The sequence below is a fragment of the Branchiostoma floridae genome, unplaced genomic scaffold (genome assembly GCF_000003815.2).
Source record: "Branchiostoma floridae strain S238N-H82 unplaced genomic scaffold, Bfl_VNyyK Sc7u5tJ_1341, whole genome shotgun sequence".
Classification (NCBI taxonomy): domain Eukaryota; kingdom Metazoa; phylum Chordata; class Leptocardii; order Amphioxiformes; family Branchiostomatidae; genus Branchiostoma; species Branchiostoma floridae.
This window is the reverse complement of record NW_023365703.1, coordinates 80037-94797: the sequence shown is the minus strand read 5'-3', so window position 1 is coordinate 94797 and position 14761 is coordinate 80037. Positions and strand designations below refer to the sequence as shown.

Here is a 14761-nt window from a genome sequence, read left to right as displayed (position 1 = left end):
GGACCCCAGACCGACTGAACACAGACTTTCTTGATAGTTTCCACAATATTGTACCAATCTTCATAAAAACTTAGGATCAGGTATAAAAGATATTATAATATATGGCAATAAGATATAAAATTGTTTTACTGTGTACAAAAGGAGATGCAGATGCAGAATAAGAGCGGAACCACTTTTTGAATCTTGCATAACATTCAGTAGCATCTATATTGTTTCAGTAGCATCTAGATCGTTTCTGTCTTTTAACTGGACGTGGACAATCTTAATATCAGTCTAAATATCAGTCTTAATTACTATCCTTGTTTTGTAAGCTCTGAATAACAGCACTATTCCCCACTACTTTTGATTACAAATTATTAAACATCACATGGCTTGTGAGGAAGATGATATATACGAATTATTTTATAACTGTTACAGAGGGCGGAGAAGATGCTTCTGACGCAGAGCAGAAATACGACGTGGAAGATACTGGAAATCAACATTCCGATTTTGAAGGTACACTTTGAGGGGCATTTAGAAATTTGCTCATATCTGTGCACAGTGACCGTTCTAAAACAGAATGCATTTCATTTCTACATGCTATCATCATTACAAAATGCACATATTCTGTTCTTTAGAAGCATTTTGGTTGTGCCTACGTACCAACTTAAATTCGCAATTGGTGTTCCTTTGCTTAGAAATTGGCGTTAATCAGCGATGATTGAATATTTTGTATCTAGATATTTTCTCTTCCATATAATGCAAGCTTATTTTTTTTTAAATTAACTTCTTAATATGTTTCCTTTATTTCATACCACTGGAGTTCAATTCTGCACGAAAATATTGAAGAGAGATGTAGTTAAGACCTTGCTTTAGTTAATACTGAGCAGATAATATGCTTAATATTATGGTCTTAATGTAAAGTATTATTCAAAGTTTGAATAAAATCATTTCCCCTAATGCAGCATTTATTGTTACATTCAGAAGTAAATTAGCAGTTGACGGACTTTGTATGTTGCGGGTTATAGTCGTACGATGTTAAAAAAGGCGCATTACTGGCTCGTTCTCATTTAAATGTCGAAATGCTGTCGCCTGACTTTATGCCGTGATATGGAGCAAATTATAGACAACATCACTGGTTCCTTCATTTTCACACCACCCCTGTAATGTTTTACAAAAGATGCACAACAATTGGTTAATGGCTTAGAAGATTATTATAGCCACGGGTAGGATTTCACCCCCTAAAAAATGGCTGTCGCCTGAGAAGAAACGAAGAATTCAAGTAGTAGCCAAAAATGTAACGATTCAGTTCCCAGAAGGATTCTTCTGTAGGTGAAACCAGCTGACCAGGCCATCTGACCGATCACGTCAGATCGCTATACTGTCACTGATCTTGGAGGCTGTGTAAGGTGGTTTGTGCCTGTCGCCATATTCTGTAACAAACTTTACCACCATGAGTACGATGGTTGCCACGGTTACGTTTAACACGTATAAGACTAGAAATGGCCGTTTTTGTGACGCTGTACAGTTTTTCTGGCTTTCTAAAGAAACAAGAAAGGGTTGTTGACTGTCATTTGTATCCCACCTTGCTTACAAAATGTTGTATAGAAATGACTGTAACAAACGTTACCATTGTTCGATGCTGTCTAAGCTTTCTATTAGACCTGGTGTAAAAATCTGCCCACCTTCTAAATGTTCCTAGGGACGTCCACTTATACCTAAATAATGTAGTCAATAAGATGAGTCCTTTCGAAGAAAACAGGATAAAGTCTACTGTTGTAACAAACGTTACCGGTAACGTTTGTTACATGCCCTGTAATGTATTACTGATGGGACCGAAAAAAAATAAGTTGCCATTTTTTTGCTATGTTTAAAAGAGGAATTTTCCTAAACAACCACGTAGTTTTCACTAAAAATAAAGCCGTTTTTTTTCGACAAAAAATGCCATTTTCGACAATTCAATGAGAACGAGTGTACTCCCTAAATAGTTTTGAGAGCTCGCAGAATTCTTGTTGAATTGGATTATCAATCTCCCTGCTTTCTCACAGGACCATGGCGAATGTTATAATATTGAAACCACTCTTCCAATTTGTATTGATTTAACTTTCCCAGATCGTTTAACTTTAGATTAGATGTCCATGATATAGTTATGGATATTGTCTCCGAACAAGCAACAAAAGACGTTGGATTACACAAAAAAGTTGTTACTCAAGCAACTGGATATGGTTTTGGAAACGGTCAGACGTTTCAACTAGCATTCACTAGTTTTCGTCAGTGACACTGAAAAGATCTAGTTGGGGAGGGTTTATATATCCTAGCTATGAATTGATATGTAAAAGAGATCTAGTTGAAGAACAGGTTTATCCTCAAGACGTCTGACCGTTTGCAAAACCATATCCAGTTGCTTGGGTAACTACTTTTTGGTTTAATTCAACGTCTTCTGTTACTTGTTCGGAGACAATATTCAGAACTATATCATGGGGATTTAATCTAAAGTTAAACTATCTAGGAAAGTTAACTGTGAATTACATGTTATGCATATTTTAATTAATACCAGATGCTGGAGGAGATGGAGAATATGCTGAAGCAGAGGGTGCAGACGCAAAACAGAACTACGGCATGGGAGAAATTGAGGAGTACAACTCCGCTTCCGATGGTAACAAGTATAATATTGCTTGGTAGCTAATAATGTTTAATATCTAGTATAACATTTAATGTGCGTATTATTTATCAACAACTTTCGATTTACCTTTACACTATCTCCACATTTCAATCTTATTCGGTTCAATGAAAGGAGTTCGTGAAGTGATTAGCACTAGAGAATCTCTGACATGATCCATAACGACTATCATTTCCCTTGGACAATAACATTATAAGCATCTCGATAGCATCACAAAGGTTGTCGCCTTTAAACAACAGATACATACTGGCAGAGAAGTGATTGATGCTAAAGGCGCTGCGTAATTTTGCTGTTAGGAGACAAAAACATCAGCACCATAGATATCTATATCTTTGCACTCAACGTATCAAAATTATTTGATTAAGGTAACACATGTCGTAATTGTGCCACAATGTTTTAGAGGTCCCAGACTTGCCGGACTAAACATTACTCTCATGTTTGACTTGGGTATAAGCATTATCGTATCTACATTTTCCCATACATGCATCTGTGCTTGTGGTACAGTTCCACGTTCCATTCTATACTTACAGCTACGCCAGCTACCAAAGGAAAAGGACAAGATGATGCAGGAGGCGATGCAGACGTAGAGAAAATCAGCGATATAGAAGAGATGGGAGAGAAAAAGCCCGCCTTTGAAAGTAAAGGACATCACATACCCTGCAGCTAACATTCATGTGCATAGAGATGAGATACATACATAAAAAGCTAAGAAAAAGAGATGAGATAAGTTTTAGAAATATGTGAGGAAAGGTGTGTGAACACTCGCTGTCAACCTTTTACCTTTTCCCCTATTCAGAGATCGAACTATAAGGTATGGCATAAGGCGTTGCGTGTAAATGAGTTCTCGTGGAACAAATACAATGCATTATGTGACGACGTACTGTAATTGTATTTATTTCCAACAAACTTCAGATAGGGGTGGAAAAGTGCTTGCAGATATGGCCCAGAACAATGGCTTGCCTGGAATTGGAGATCAGCATTCTAGTTTTGAAGGTAACAGTTATTATTTCTGCTAACAAGTAATATCCATTCTCATGTCGATTGCTTCCGTTAAACACATAAACACATCTTATTACGTTGAAGTGATTGCTTTCTCTCAAAAGTGTTTTAGGTGCCCCATCTAATATTAAACTTAAATGATTTAATAAGAGTTAACGTTTCCTCCTAGAATGAGCATATGTCGTGGTAAGTAAAGTACATATGTAATATATGTACTACTAAGCTCAGAGGGTTCTGAAGAAGGTGTCGATCATGATTTTAGTTTTAAGTTTTACAATTTCTAATGGTATATCATATTCATTAGAACTCACTTTAAGAACATGCAATGTAACCATGGATTTAACAGGGACATGAATTTTACATGTTAATTTACTAGTTTCCAGCTGATTTCAATAACATGCATTAATGTGATCAAATCGGTAATACTTCATAGAACTGACAGTATACGTACTTTGTAAAGAATGTTAGCTAGTCTGTGTATAATGCTAATGCAATAATGAATGACAGGTTCATTGATGAGTATAAAAAGAGTGCTTTATTTCACCTTGAGAATATGTGACCTTTCTTTATAATCTAGGATCAGAAATTAACATGAAAGGAAGTTCTACCGATGGCTCCAAACAGACCAAAAAGGCAGTCCCTGCATTTCTGGCTGCGGCAGCGAAAGAAATAGGAGGAAAGGTCGTCAGCAAGCTTGGCGACAGGATCGCGGAAGGTGTAGTGGAAAACCACCAGGAGAAGGTGGTGAGCGGTCTGCAGAACTACTTGGGGAATCAGATGGACAAGTTTGACGATGAATACAAAAACCTGTTAAAGGACACAAGTGGGCTAGCAGCTGGTTTGAACAGACCGGTCGAGGAGGTGAGTAAAACTCATTGTGCGTTTCTTAGCAACAAAAGTAGTCAGAAGAGAGTAGTTGGAAAAGTCGATTTACGAAGACGTCAGTTTCCTGCATTATTGCGGACGGAAAAGTGCCGCTTTTAAACGCTATTCTATTACAAAAATTGGGCATTGACATTGGGTTACAGATTACGGGAATTCAAGGACGATTGTATTTTAACGAATGTCTGTCAAACATGTTATGTTGTATGTTTATCAGGCCGATATCCAGCTTGTTCCCAGGCCTGGAGCCACGATGGGTAACATGTATGCACCACCAGGCTGGGAGATCCGCCATAAGTACAAGTACAAGGACGAAAGGTTGGTACACATCTTTTATGATCAGTATCTTCTGGAAAAAGAAGACTCGAACAGCAAACTCGAATTATAACGTATGCTAACATGGAGTGAATTGGCTTTAGGAATTGTTTTGGCTACTCAAATAGAAGCTTAAAATTCATATTTCAAGCTAGATAATAGGAGATTATGCTCCCAATGCAAAAATGACTTTTTTCAGAAATGGAAAAACCAAATTTCATCCCACTCTAAACGGTATTTTCTTTTAATTTGACTTCTTCCATAATAGAATGGACTCATCCTTAACACCCGTTTGCAAATAATATTCTTCCATGTTACACATTTTTCCATCTTAATTGCCAAAATGACACCGATAACAAATTCCAGGCCATTTGTTGTGATATAATGAGACAGGTACCCAAAAGTATACTTTTAAATAACATTGATTTTTGGTTTGAAAATTGCCCCCTGTAGTTGTAATAATGTTGAGGTGGTGTATACCAAAGTTGTTAAAAGCCTTGTGAATATATGTACTAGGCGCATGTTTGCCAAAGTATGGGTCATTTAGAAGTAATACCAAGGCAAAGGATCCCAAAATATGCATATTTTGTCTAAAATTGTCGAAATCCAAATCTGATATTCATTAAGCTATTCATGCCATAAGGGGGAAGGGAATCCTTTCGAGAATTACTCCATGCACCTTTATACAAAATTTGAGGTCAGTTTAGGTACAAGGGCATAGGAGAAATGTTTGAAAAAAGCCATGGGTGAAGAGACGTAGTACTACGCTAAAAGCATGATGAATTTCTGTTTTCACTTGTCATAGGAATCTTATACCAGCTTTCAGGTGTTTTCAGGTATTAAAATCAAGGCATATTAGCCCCCAAATTACAAGTTTGGTCTAAAAATGGACATAATTCCCAATCTTGAAGTAATATTACCATTAGCGTAAATAAATTTCCGTCGGAACTTTTACTTTGAACCTTCATAAAACGTTTCAAGTCATTGAATAGTATAGGAGCCATCACTGCACGAAAAGGCAGATTTCAACGAGTTCCCAACATTGTGCACGATGGTGAAACCTGACCTGTCCTCACCGTGGGCACGGGTTTCCACGGGCTGCCTGTTCCCGCGTGCCCCAACAATGAAAACTTGTGCGCACAATAGGACACGCGAAGAGTCCACGCGTCCCACTGTTGCACACTTCCCCTGTTGAACAATTATCGTTAACAATAGATAGCTGAGAAGTGTCTGAAACTTTAGTTATGTGAATTGTCAAGTAAAAATACCTTGATCCCTCGCCACATTTCGGTCTGTAGTTGCGGGAAAATCAATAATGAAACCGACGCCAACATGAACAGTACGCAAAATAAGATTTGCAGCACAACCGTGCCGTATACACGAAACTCGACAATTTGCCTTACCTGTATATACAGATAACGTGTAAGATGAAAGACACCACTGAAGCAACATATTCAATTTCAACGGAGTGTGTCCAATTTCTGTAACTAATCATATGATTTTTTTACATTCAACATTACATGAGTTGATTGTAATCTAGGCTTTAACCTTAAGTGCGGCCCCTATCAATGCATAGCTTGAAAAGTGTTGTTCTTTGGTCGGTCGGCTTTGCTTATACAGTATATCAACGCCGCATTCCGACACAAAATAAGCCTTTTTGGGACTGCATTATATTCACTCCTTGTCGAAAAAAATCGATTCAAACCTATACAAAAAGTATTAAGTTATGGACAACTTAGATTTGTATAGTTCACTTTCACAGTGTAATTTTTGGTTTATATCGGTATTATAAAGAGTATGTGGACAAGGACAACCTCAAGCCAGCCCTTCACACTTACGCCACATCTTCAGAAAAGGCGCCGGAGCCGCATGTTACCAGTATAGAAACTTTAGTCGAACCGACACAAAATTGAAAGTTATCATACCTACCTGGTAAGATAACTACAGTTATACTAGCTACCCGGAGACATACAATGGCGTTTCCCTAGAAATCGCAAGGTGGCAGTTCTTCACAGTAAAAGCAAACATAACATCCGGGCACTGACCCTCCCATCATCCTCTTTCCCCGAAACTACCCGAGTCGAACTACCTCACTCGAGCCAGGGTCGGGCTAAAGAGGGTGGGACATTGTATGTCTCCGGGTAGCTAGTATAACTGTAGTTATCTGACCAGGTAGGTATGATAACTTTTAATTATACGTCGCTACCCTCCAAAATACAATGGCGACTTTAAAGCCGCGAGAAGGAGGTAGACTGAGACTCACCAAGAAGGATAAACCTTGTTGGGTTCACCAAGCCCCCATGGGAGCAGGAGACTAGACCTCTAAGAGTCACACGTCCCTCAAGTGTCATCCAGCTGCTATCGAAGGATGCTTCTGTCTCATCCCCAAATTTTACAGCTGTAAGTGCCGGATGCAAAGGCAGAGCTAACCAACTGTAGTGCCCGAAGGGTACAGTCTTGCCACTTATAAGTTATAACTGAGATACGTGTGCTCTGCCCAAAAACGGACTCGGCCTCTGGCCGACAACAACTTAGAAAGCTTCCACCCAGTCTGACAGCTTTCACAAATCCTTCAAGGATAAACCTCTGCAGAAGCAGCGGTGCTGTGGTGAGGATGAGCAATGAATAGACTGGTGTCAAAGCCTGAAATATCCAACATCTTTCAGCCAACTGGCCCAAAAGGCCGACACCACTGGGTTATCAGTCTTAAAGAAGAAACCCCTTAGTCTGATAGGAGATTGACTTATCCTTAGGTAAGAAATGCCTCACCACACATAAGATCTCACTAAGATCTTAGGAAAGGAGTGACTTCTCCTTAGGTAAGATATGTCTCACCACACAAGATCTCTCTAAGATCTGGGTGCAATCGAAAACGATCTCTCTGTAAGGCTGAGTCAGCCTATCAGATTTGTTAGTTCCATAAGAACAAAACAACTCTGGAAACAGAAACTCTCGTACAGCATGAGATACAAGGACGCCAAAGTCCAACATCTATCAGCAGATTACAAAGCCATCAAGATTGGCTTAAGCGAGAGCTGTTTCAAATTCAGGGACCTAATGGCTCCCAAGTCTGAAGGAATCTCAGAATCATACCCACGTCCCAAGACTAAGTACCTCAGTCTTGGAGGGTCACACGTGTATGCTAAATACACCCGCTTAAAGTTGAAGGCTCTCCAGTCAGACCAGTGTTGCTCTGACTGGACTCCGTCTGTGATCAGACGAGTTGAGAAAATCGCAGAGCCATGAACAATTATGGTCTTATAAAAAAGACCCCCTTGATTAAGGCAAAAGAGGTAATCAGTGACCTCCATGACCGTCGCCTTAGACGGGTCCAATGCCCTAGTCTCGCACTCCAGGCTGCCTGATACTGTTTCTGTGTACACAGTCTTGCGGCGCAGCACACGCTACATGTGCCGCCGGCGCGCCTCAGACGACACATCCGCAGTGATCAGAGCTTGTCTGACACTATCCGGGCTGTTGGTCTGAGTAACCTCTAACGAGGAAGAACTTCCTCTGACCCGGAAGAGGAACACCGTCTTGTTCCACTGGAAAAGACAGTAGATCTCATACCACAGTTCCTGTAGGAACAGAAAGCACGGTTGAGATGGCCAAAGCTATGGCCATAGATTTCGCCTGATAGAGGCATATTTCTCTAAAGAACTCGAGAGGAGGCAGAAAGGTGGAATCCCGTACACTCTCAAGTTGTCCCCTGCAACTGAAAGTGTCGATCTTCCACGCCTCTGGTTCTAAGGCACAGAGTGCCAAACGCAGCTGTATTTCAGCCTGGATGCGAGCAGATCGACCTTTGGTATAACTGAAGCATATGCATGTAACATATGCTTGGCGGAAAAGAAGTTGGCGAAAAACTCCACTGGTTTTGATCTTGGAAACACTCCGGGCGCCAAGTCGGCCTCGGGAATTGTCCTGACCCAGCAAGGGTTCCGATGAAAACACCAAACCCTTGCCTAAAAAGGCACACTGCCACAAAGCCATGGCTGTCTGGCATAGAAGTTGGCAAAACAACTTCCTTGCCTGCATATGTACGCCACTGCTGACGTATGCATAGCCTGAGGTGGACTTGACTGTTGCTTTTAAAGCAGGTTTGGTCGAGTAAACGCTGTAGCGAGCTCTAAAAATAGCTCGCTAATACTTGTCTTTCTCTTGAAGAGAACCGTTTTCTCGTCCTGCGTCCACCGCAAAACTGCTCCTCGGACTTGAAGCGAGTCGTCCGTTGTGATAGTTAAACTACCGGACTCGCCAAAAAGTCTCGACTACTCCACCGTGGCAAGCAAGTTGACCCGGTAGCTAGTTCCGAGGGAGCTTCTGGGGACAACACATGTTGGCACATTTTGCTAAGAGCGGACGGTTCTTGCGACCAGTGCGACCAGGACGTGTTTCCCAGTCGTCTCATGCCCCGCATGCCGGCTGGTTAGGTCCAGTTTTGATTGTGGATAGTTCCCGAGACTGTTGAGACCACCTCGGTGTGTGAACTTTGTTTGTATGTCTGGACTTGTCTGAGATACGGACGTTTTTCAACCGCCGAACCCCTCCATCGGTCTCCCCTCGGTCACGCGGGGCCCCCACCCCGCCTGGCTCACGCGTGGAAGGACCGGGCTGCGGTTTACCTCCAGATCGATCCACCAGACCTTCGAGGACGCTTCTCTCGCTCAAAGTATTAGTCTCACAGGTCAGTGTCGCATTCTACACGTATTCTGCTTGGTTAATTTCAAGTCTTGATTCCACTGAAACCTGTAAAGTGTGTCGCCACCACCCCTTAACTAAGGGTGGCATCTCCCAGCTGTCAAGGCAGGATCCCCTCCCCTTGTTAGTAGGGTGAGGCACGCGGACTCGGCTGTCAAGACCCCTCGTTAGCGGGGCGAAGCACGCGGACGCACGGTCAGGCTAGCCCCATCTGTGAGCGGTTTCTATAATAACCGCCAAGTGTCTGGTTTTTCCCGCCAAACACTAAGTCTGAAGATGCCTACCGTGTCTAAATTCACCAGGCAGCGCAGCGTTAAGGTTACATTTCTCCAGGTCGAAGATGCCCAGTTTAGTGATGCCATTGAACTGTTGAAAAAACATGGGGTAAACCCACTGACCGACATCGTGGGAATACAACGGAGAACAAGGGGAGTATGTGAGATCACCTTCAAGCCCCAATCATCCCTCGCCAAAGTGAGCCCTCGACTTACATCTGACAGTGCAGTTGATGTCGAGTTGTACGGCTCCGGGTTGACAGTGATAACAGCCTTTGGCATACCTGTTGAAATGGATGATAACTTTATCCGCCATCGGCTCAGAGAGTTTGGTACTGTTTAGGACAGCCGTTTCCTTACCTATGCGAACCAAGGTTTCCCTGAAATCCTGACCGGTACTAGGCAGTATCGTATGAAGATCACAAAGCACATCCCGAATTCTATCCGTATCGGCAGTGAACTTGTGACCTTTAGGTACAACGGACAGCCGAGGATCTGTCACCGCTGTGGCAGTGACGAGCATTTTGTCGCCGCTTGTACAGCCGTTAAGTGCACCCTCTGTTTTGAGATTGGTCATTTAGCCACCGATTGTGACCAAGACATCAAATGTAACATCTGTGGAGGGGAAGGTCACTCTGCAAGGTCGTGCCAACTAAGCTTTGCAAACAGGCTGAACGTCACCACTAGCTGGACCAAGATCACCCCTACACAGCCGAACGACAAGAGTGTAAAGAAACCAGTTACACCTGGTGAAAACGAGTATACCAGTCAGAGTTCAGTACAGGACAACACACCGACAGTCCCTAAGGTGGTGGTGAGTACGGCTGAGCCCCAAAACGGAGTGGTGAGTACGGCTGAGCCCCAAAACGGAGTGGTGAGTACGGCTGAGCCCCAAAACGGAGTGGTGAGTACGCCTGAGCCCGCAAACGGAGTGGTGAGTACGCCTGAGTCCCCAAACGGGGTGGTGAGTACGCCTGAGTCCCAAGACGGGGGTAAAGAGCCGCCAGGCGGTGAGCACGATGGTAAAATTTGGCCCCCAAATTTCCAGACTTCTATGTGGGGATTTAGAACACGAATCAGGTTCCATCTGCCGAGATCGAACAGAACGCTGACGTGATCGAACAGAACGGGTGTTCTATTCGAGGTCAACCGCGGTCATCCGCAGGTTGTTACAGTAAACATGCAGAAAACACCCTTGTTTTCCTAGGTGCCGTGCGTCAGAAGAAAAACTAACATTTTCGCAAATATAAACCATTATCTGGCCAGCCTAGTTTTGCTGCCGCTTAGTTTGTGACATGTGACATGTAACAAAGCTGCTGGCGTCATTGTTGGTGACCTTGGATATTAAAACACTTGTTTACGGTGGTATCAATTGCTCCATGTCCCTATCAGTGCGACTCGACATACGACCAAACATGGTATTTAGATCGCTTACAAAACGCGTGCAAATAAACAATTTCAGGACTTAGATTGTCGACAACTAATATTTCCAGGTTTTTGTCTTAGGGATTTTTGGAATATGGAGGCAATGTTTAATTACGAGGCTTTGAGTGTGAAAAACATGATTTTTCGACCTTATCTTGGCTGTAAAAATAGTTCTAAGTAGAAGTTGAAAAATCCCTAAGACAGAAAGTTTGATTTTACAATCATTACTCATATGATATAAAAGATTTGGATTTTCAGTCAAATTTAGGACCGATCTAAATATGGTATTTGTTTTTTTGGCCACCAAACACCCTTTCTAAACCAACCAACTAGGCACATTTCAGAAAACATTGAGACAAAACTGTGCAACACACGTAAACGGTAAGATTTGATTTGTACACACTGCCAGTTTTCATTTAATCTCGACGAGACACGTGCGAGGGGTTGCTTTTCTAACTATCACGATCTTGAAGAATATGTTTCAGTCACCGTCGGCCCTTCGCGGGGACCGCGCGGGAGCTCCGGTAACCCGATACTCTGCGTTCGAATGGAAACTTTTGGGCCAAATTTGACCATCGTGGAGACTGACATGGAGGATGCAGAGGACTTGGTCACCACCCAAACTGACGGCCTCCTTCTCAAATTAGACGACTCAGGGGATATCAGCGCCGAATACGAAACAGACGAAGAGAGTATCAACAAACGACCTCTCCCTTCAAGCCAGAGCGACTCCGATGACTCGGACACCTCTGCAAGACGAACCGGAAAGGCAACTGGTAAAAAGATAAAGAAAGACGCAGATGCAAGTCCTAGCGAGTCTGATGACTCGGACACCTCTGCAAGACGAAACGGCAGGGCAGTTGAAAAAAAGTCTAAAAAAGATGCAGACGAGAAGGGGAAAACTAAAACGCTCCCTTCTCCTGGTAAAGCCTTGGTGTCTTACAAGACCAAAGTTGTCCCTTCATCTTCCTTACGGAAGAAAGGTAGGAAGGGTCCTAAGTAACTGACATTATGTTCGACAATCCTTTGACAACGATTTGGTTATTTCTCCTCGTCGCTTTGTCATTGCGAATAGGTACAGACATTGTAACAACCGGATCCACCTATTTTAACCCACCTATGGATCCCACACAACAAAATATCAGACACCCTGATACTGCTTCAGACATGACGGAACTGTTGCTGAACCCAAACTCGAAAAACTTACTGACCATGGTACATCTCAATGCTCGAAGTTTACTACCCAAGATTGAAGAACTCAGATCTTTGGTATCCACGATGACGTTCAGTGTTCTATGCGTAACTGAGACTTGGCTAAGTAGTGAAATTGTTGACCGTGATATCGAACTGGAAGGGTACCAGGTGTACCGCAAAGACAGGAACAGACATGGAGGTGGCGTCATGATGTATGTCAGTGATTCTCTGTACACGACAAGACGTGGTGATCTTGAGAATGACGAGATAGAATCTATCTGGTGTGATGTGACCAAAGCCAATACCAATCTCTTAATCAATTGTTCATATCGCCCGCCATCAGCAGATGACACATTCTTTGACCTATTTGAAACTCAGATTCAGAAAGCAACGGACCAAGCACATGCTGTTAAAGTGATCCTCGGAGATTTCAATGCAAAGAACAGCAACTGGCTTAACAGCAACACAACTGACAACCCGGGACGTCAACTTGACAACATTTTCATGAACCATGGTCTAGAACAGGTGCTTCACGAACCGACCCGTGGGAGGAACTTGTTGGACCTGATTGTCACCTCCCATCCAGTAATGTGTCACCAAACGGGCACCTTAGCTCCCCTTGGTGACTCTGATCATCTTGCAACAGCAACTGCGCTCAACCTAAAGGCAAACCACCACAGCGGAAAACGCCTCGTCTGGTTGTATAGCAAGGCGAACATTGAAACCCTTCACCAACACATTGCAGCCGCCCCCTGGGATATCAACCACATTTTTGACTCCATGGACGACATCTGGGATTCATGGTACAACATGTTTATTGCCATATGCAAACAACACATCCCTCACAAGTTTGTCTCTACCACTAGGACAGCAAAGCCCTGGATACATTCTAACAAAGAGATCAAAACAGCTATCCGTAGAAAACACCGCCTACACTCCAGAGCGAAACGGATAAATACTGAGGTAACGTGGGCCACCTACAGAAGACAAAGAAATCTAGTGACTGCACTCACAAGAAGGGCCGAGTCAGCTTACATTGAGGAACTCGTGAATGATGTGGAGACTGGCAACACCAGGCGATTCTTCACATATGCTAAATCTGCTCTGGGAAATACCTCAACGGGTATCCCAGCTCTTAAAGTCGGTTCAGCCATACTGGAGACTCCGGAAGAAAAGGCTAATGCCCTGAACAATTTCTTCATAAACCAGACTGATCTTCCCGCTAGGAATGACCCAGCTCCAACATTCCACCCAACAACTGTCCCGGGAACAGTCTTGGATTCTGTTCAGCTGTCAGTTGAGGAAGTACGACAACAACTAAGTTCTCTGAAAGTCGGAAAGTCATGTGGACCCGACGAAATATCCCCCAGACTCTTACGCCTAGTAGCAGATCCGATCTCAGCTCCTCTAACCTGCCTGTATAACAAATCTCTCCAACTCGGACAGGTACCTTCGGAATGGAAAAAAGCTAACGTAACCCCCATTCACAAAGCCGGTAGCCGCCACCTCTCAAACAACTACAGGCCTATATCACTACTGAGCGCAGTGTCAAAGGTTATGGAAACCCTGGTGAACAAGCGACTAATTGCCCATATAAACCCGATACTGACTGACCACCAAAGCGGATTTAGACCACTTGACAACACCGCACTGCAGCTGTGCCGACTAATGGAGGAATGGACCGACGCCATGGATAGAGGACAAATTGTAGGCTGCGTATTTCTTGACCTCCGAAAGGCCTTTGACAAGGTCTGGCACGCAGGACTTCTTGCTAAATTAAAAGCATACGGGATTAATGGCCCCATGCTCAACTGGTTCACCAGCTATCTCTCCGATAGACGACAACGTGTCGTCATTCAGGGAGTAGGCTCCGAATGGAAGTCTCCATTAGCCGGAGTGCCGCAAGGATCCGTCCTCGGACCGACACTTTTTATACTTTACATCAACGATCTGGCCACTAGCCTTACACAGTGTCAAACAAACCTATTTGCCGACGATACATCACTGTCTTCTTGCCACCGCTCTATCGACAGCGTAGTCGCATCACTAAACAGTGAGTTGAGCTCTGTGTCAACCTGGCTTTCAAAATGGAAACTAGAGGCTAATATAGACAAGTGCAAAGTCATGTTTATTACGTCTCGCGCCCTTCCTCGATCGATTCCTCTTGTGATGCTAGGAGGAACTGTTTTACAGGTTGTCACCAGTCATAAACACCTAGGCGTCACTGTCACAAATACCCTGTTCCTGGTCAACACACGTAGAGATCATCTCAACAAAGGCTAGGCGATCATCCGGACTACTATGTGCCCTA

The 14761-nt window shown here is 43.2% G+C and overlaps 1 protein-coding gene across 1 annotated transcript; it reads left to right on the top strand.

Moving 5' to 3' along the window:
- The first annotated feature begins 10243 nt into the window (after window positions 1–10243).
- Window positions 10244–12259, top strand: LOC118407421. Its single transcript, XM_035807895.1, has 2 exons — window positions 10244–10853; window positions 11904–12259. Exons 1-2 carry the CDS (start codon window positions 10244–10246, stop codon window positions 12257–12259), a joined length of 966 nt encoding a protein of 321 aa, XP_035663788.1.
- Window positions 12260–14761: the final 2502 nt, after the last annotated feature.

Excerpts from the sequence above, each read along its gene's own strand:
- LOC118407421 (XM_035807895.1), top strand. The coding sequence starts at position 10,244 with ATGAAGATCACAAAGCACATCCCGAATTCTATCCGTATCGGCAGTGAA. Across the intron at positions 10,854-11,903 it reads GCCAGGCGGTGAGCACGATG|ACGACTCAGGGGATATCAGC; the intron begins GTAAAATTTGGC and ends TTCTCAAATTAG.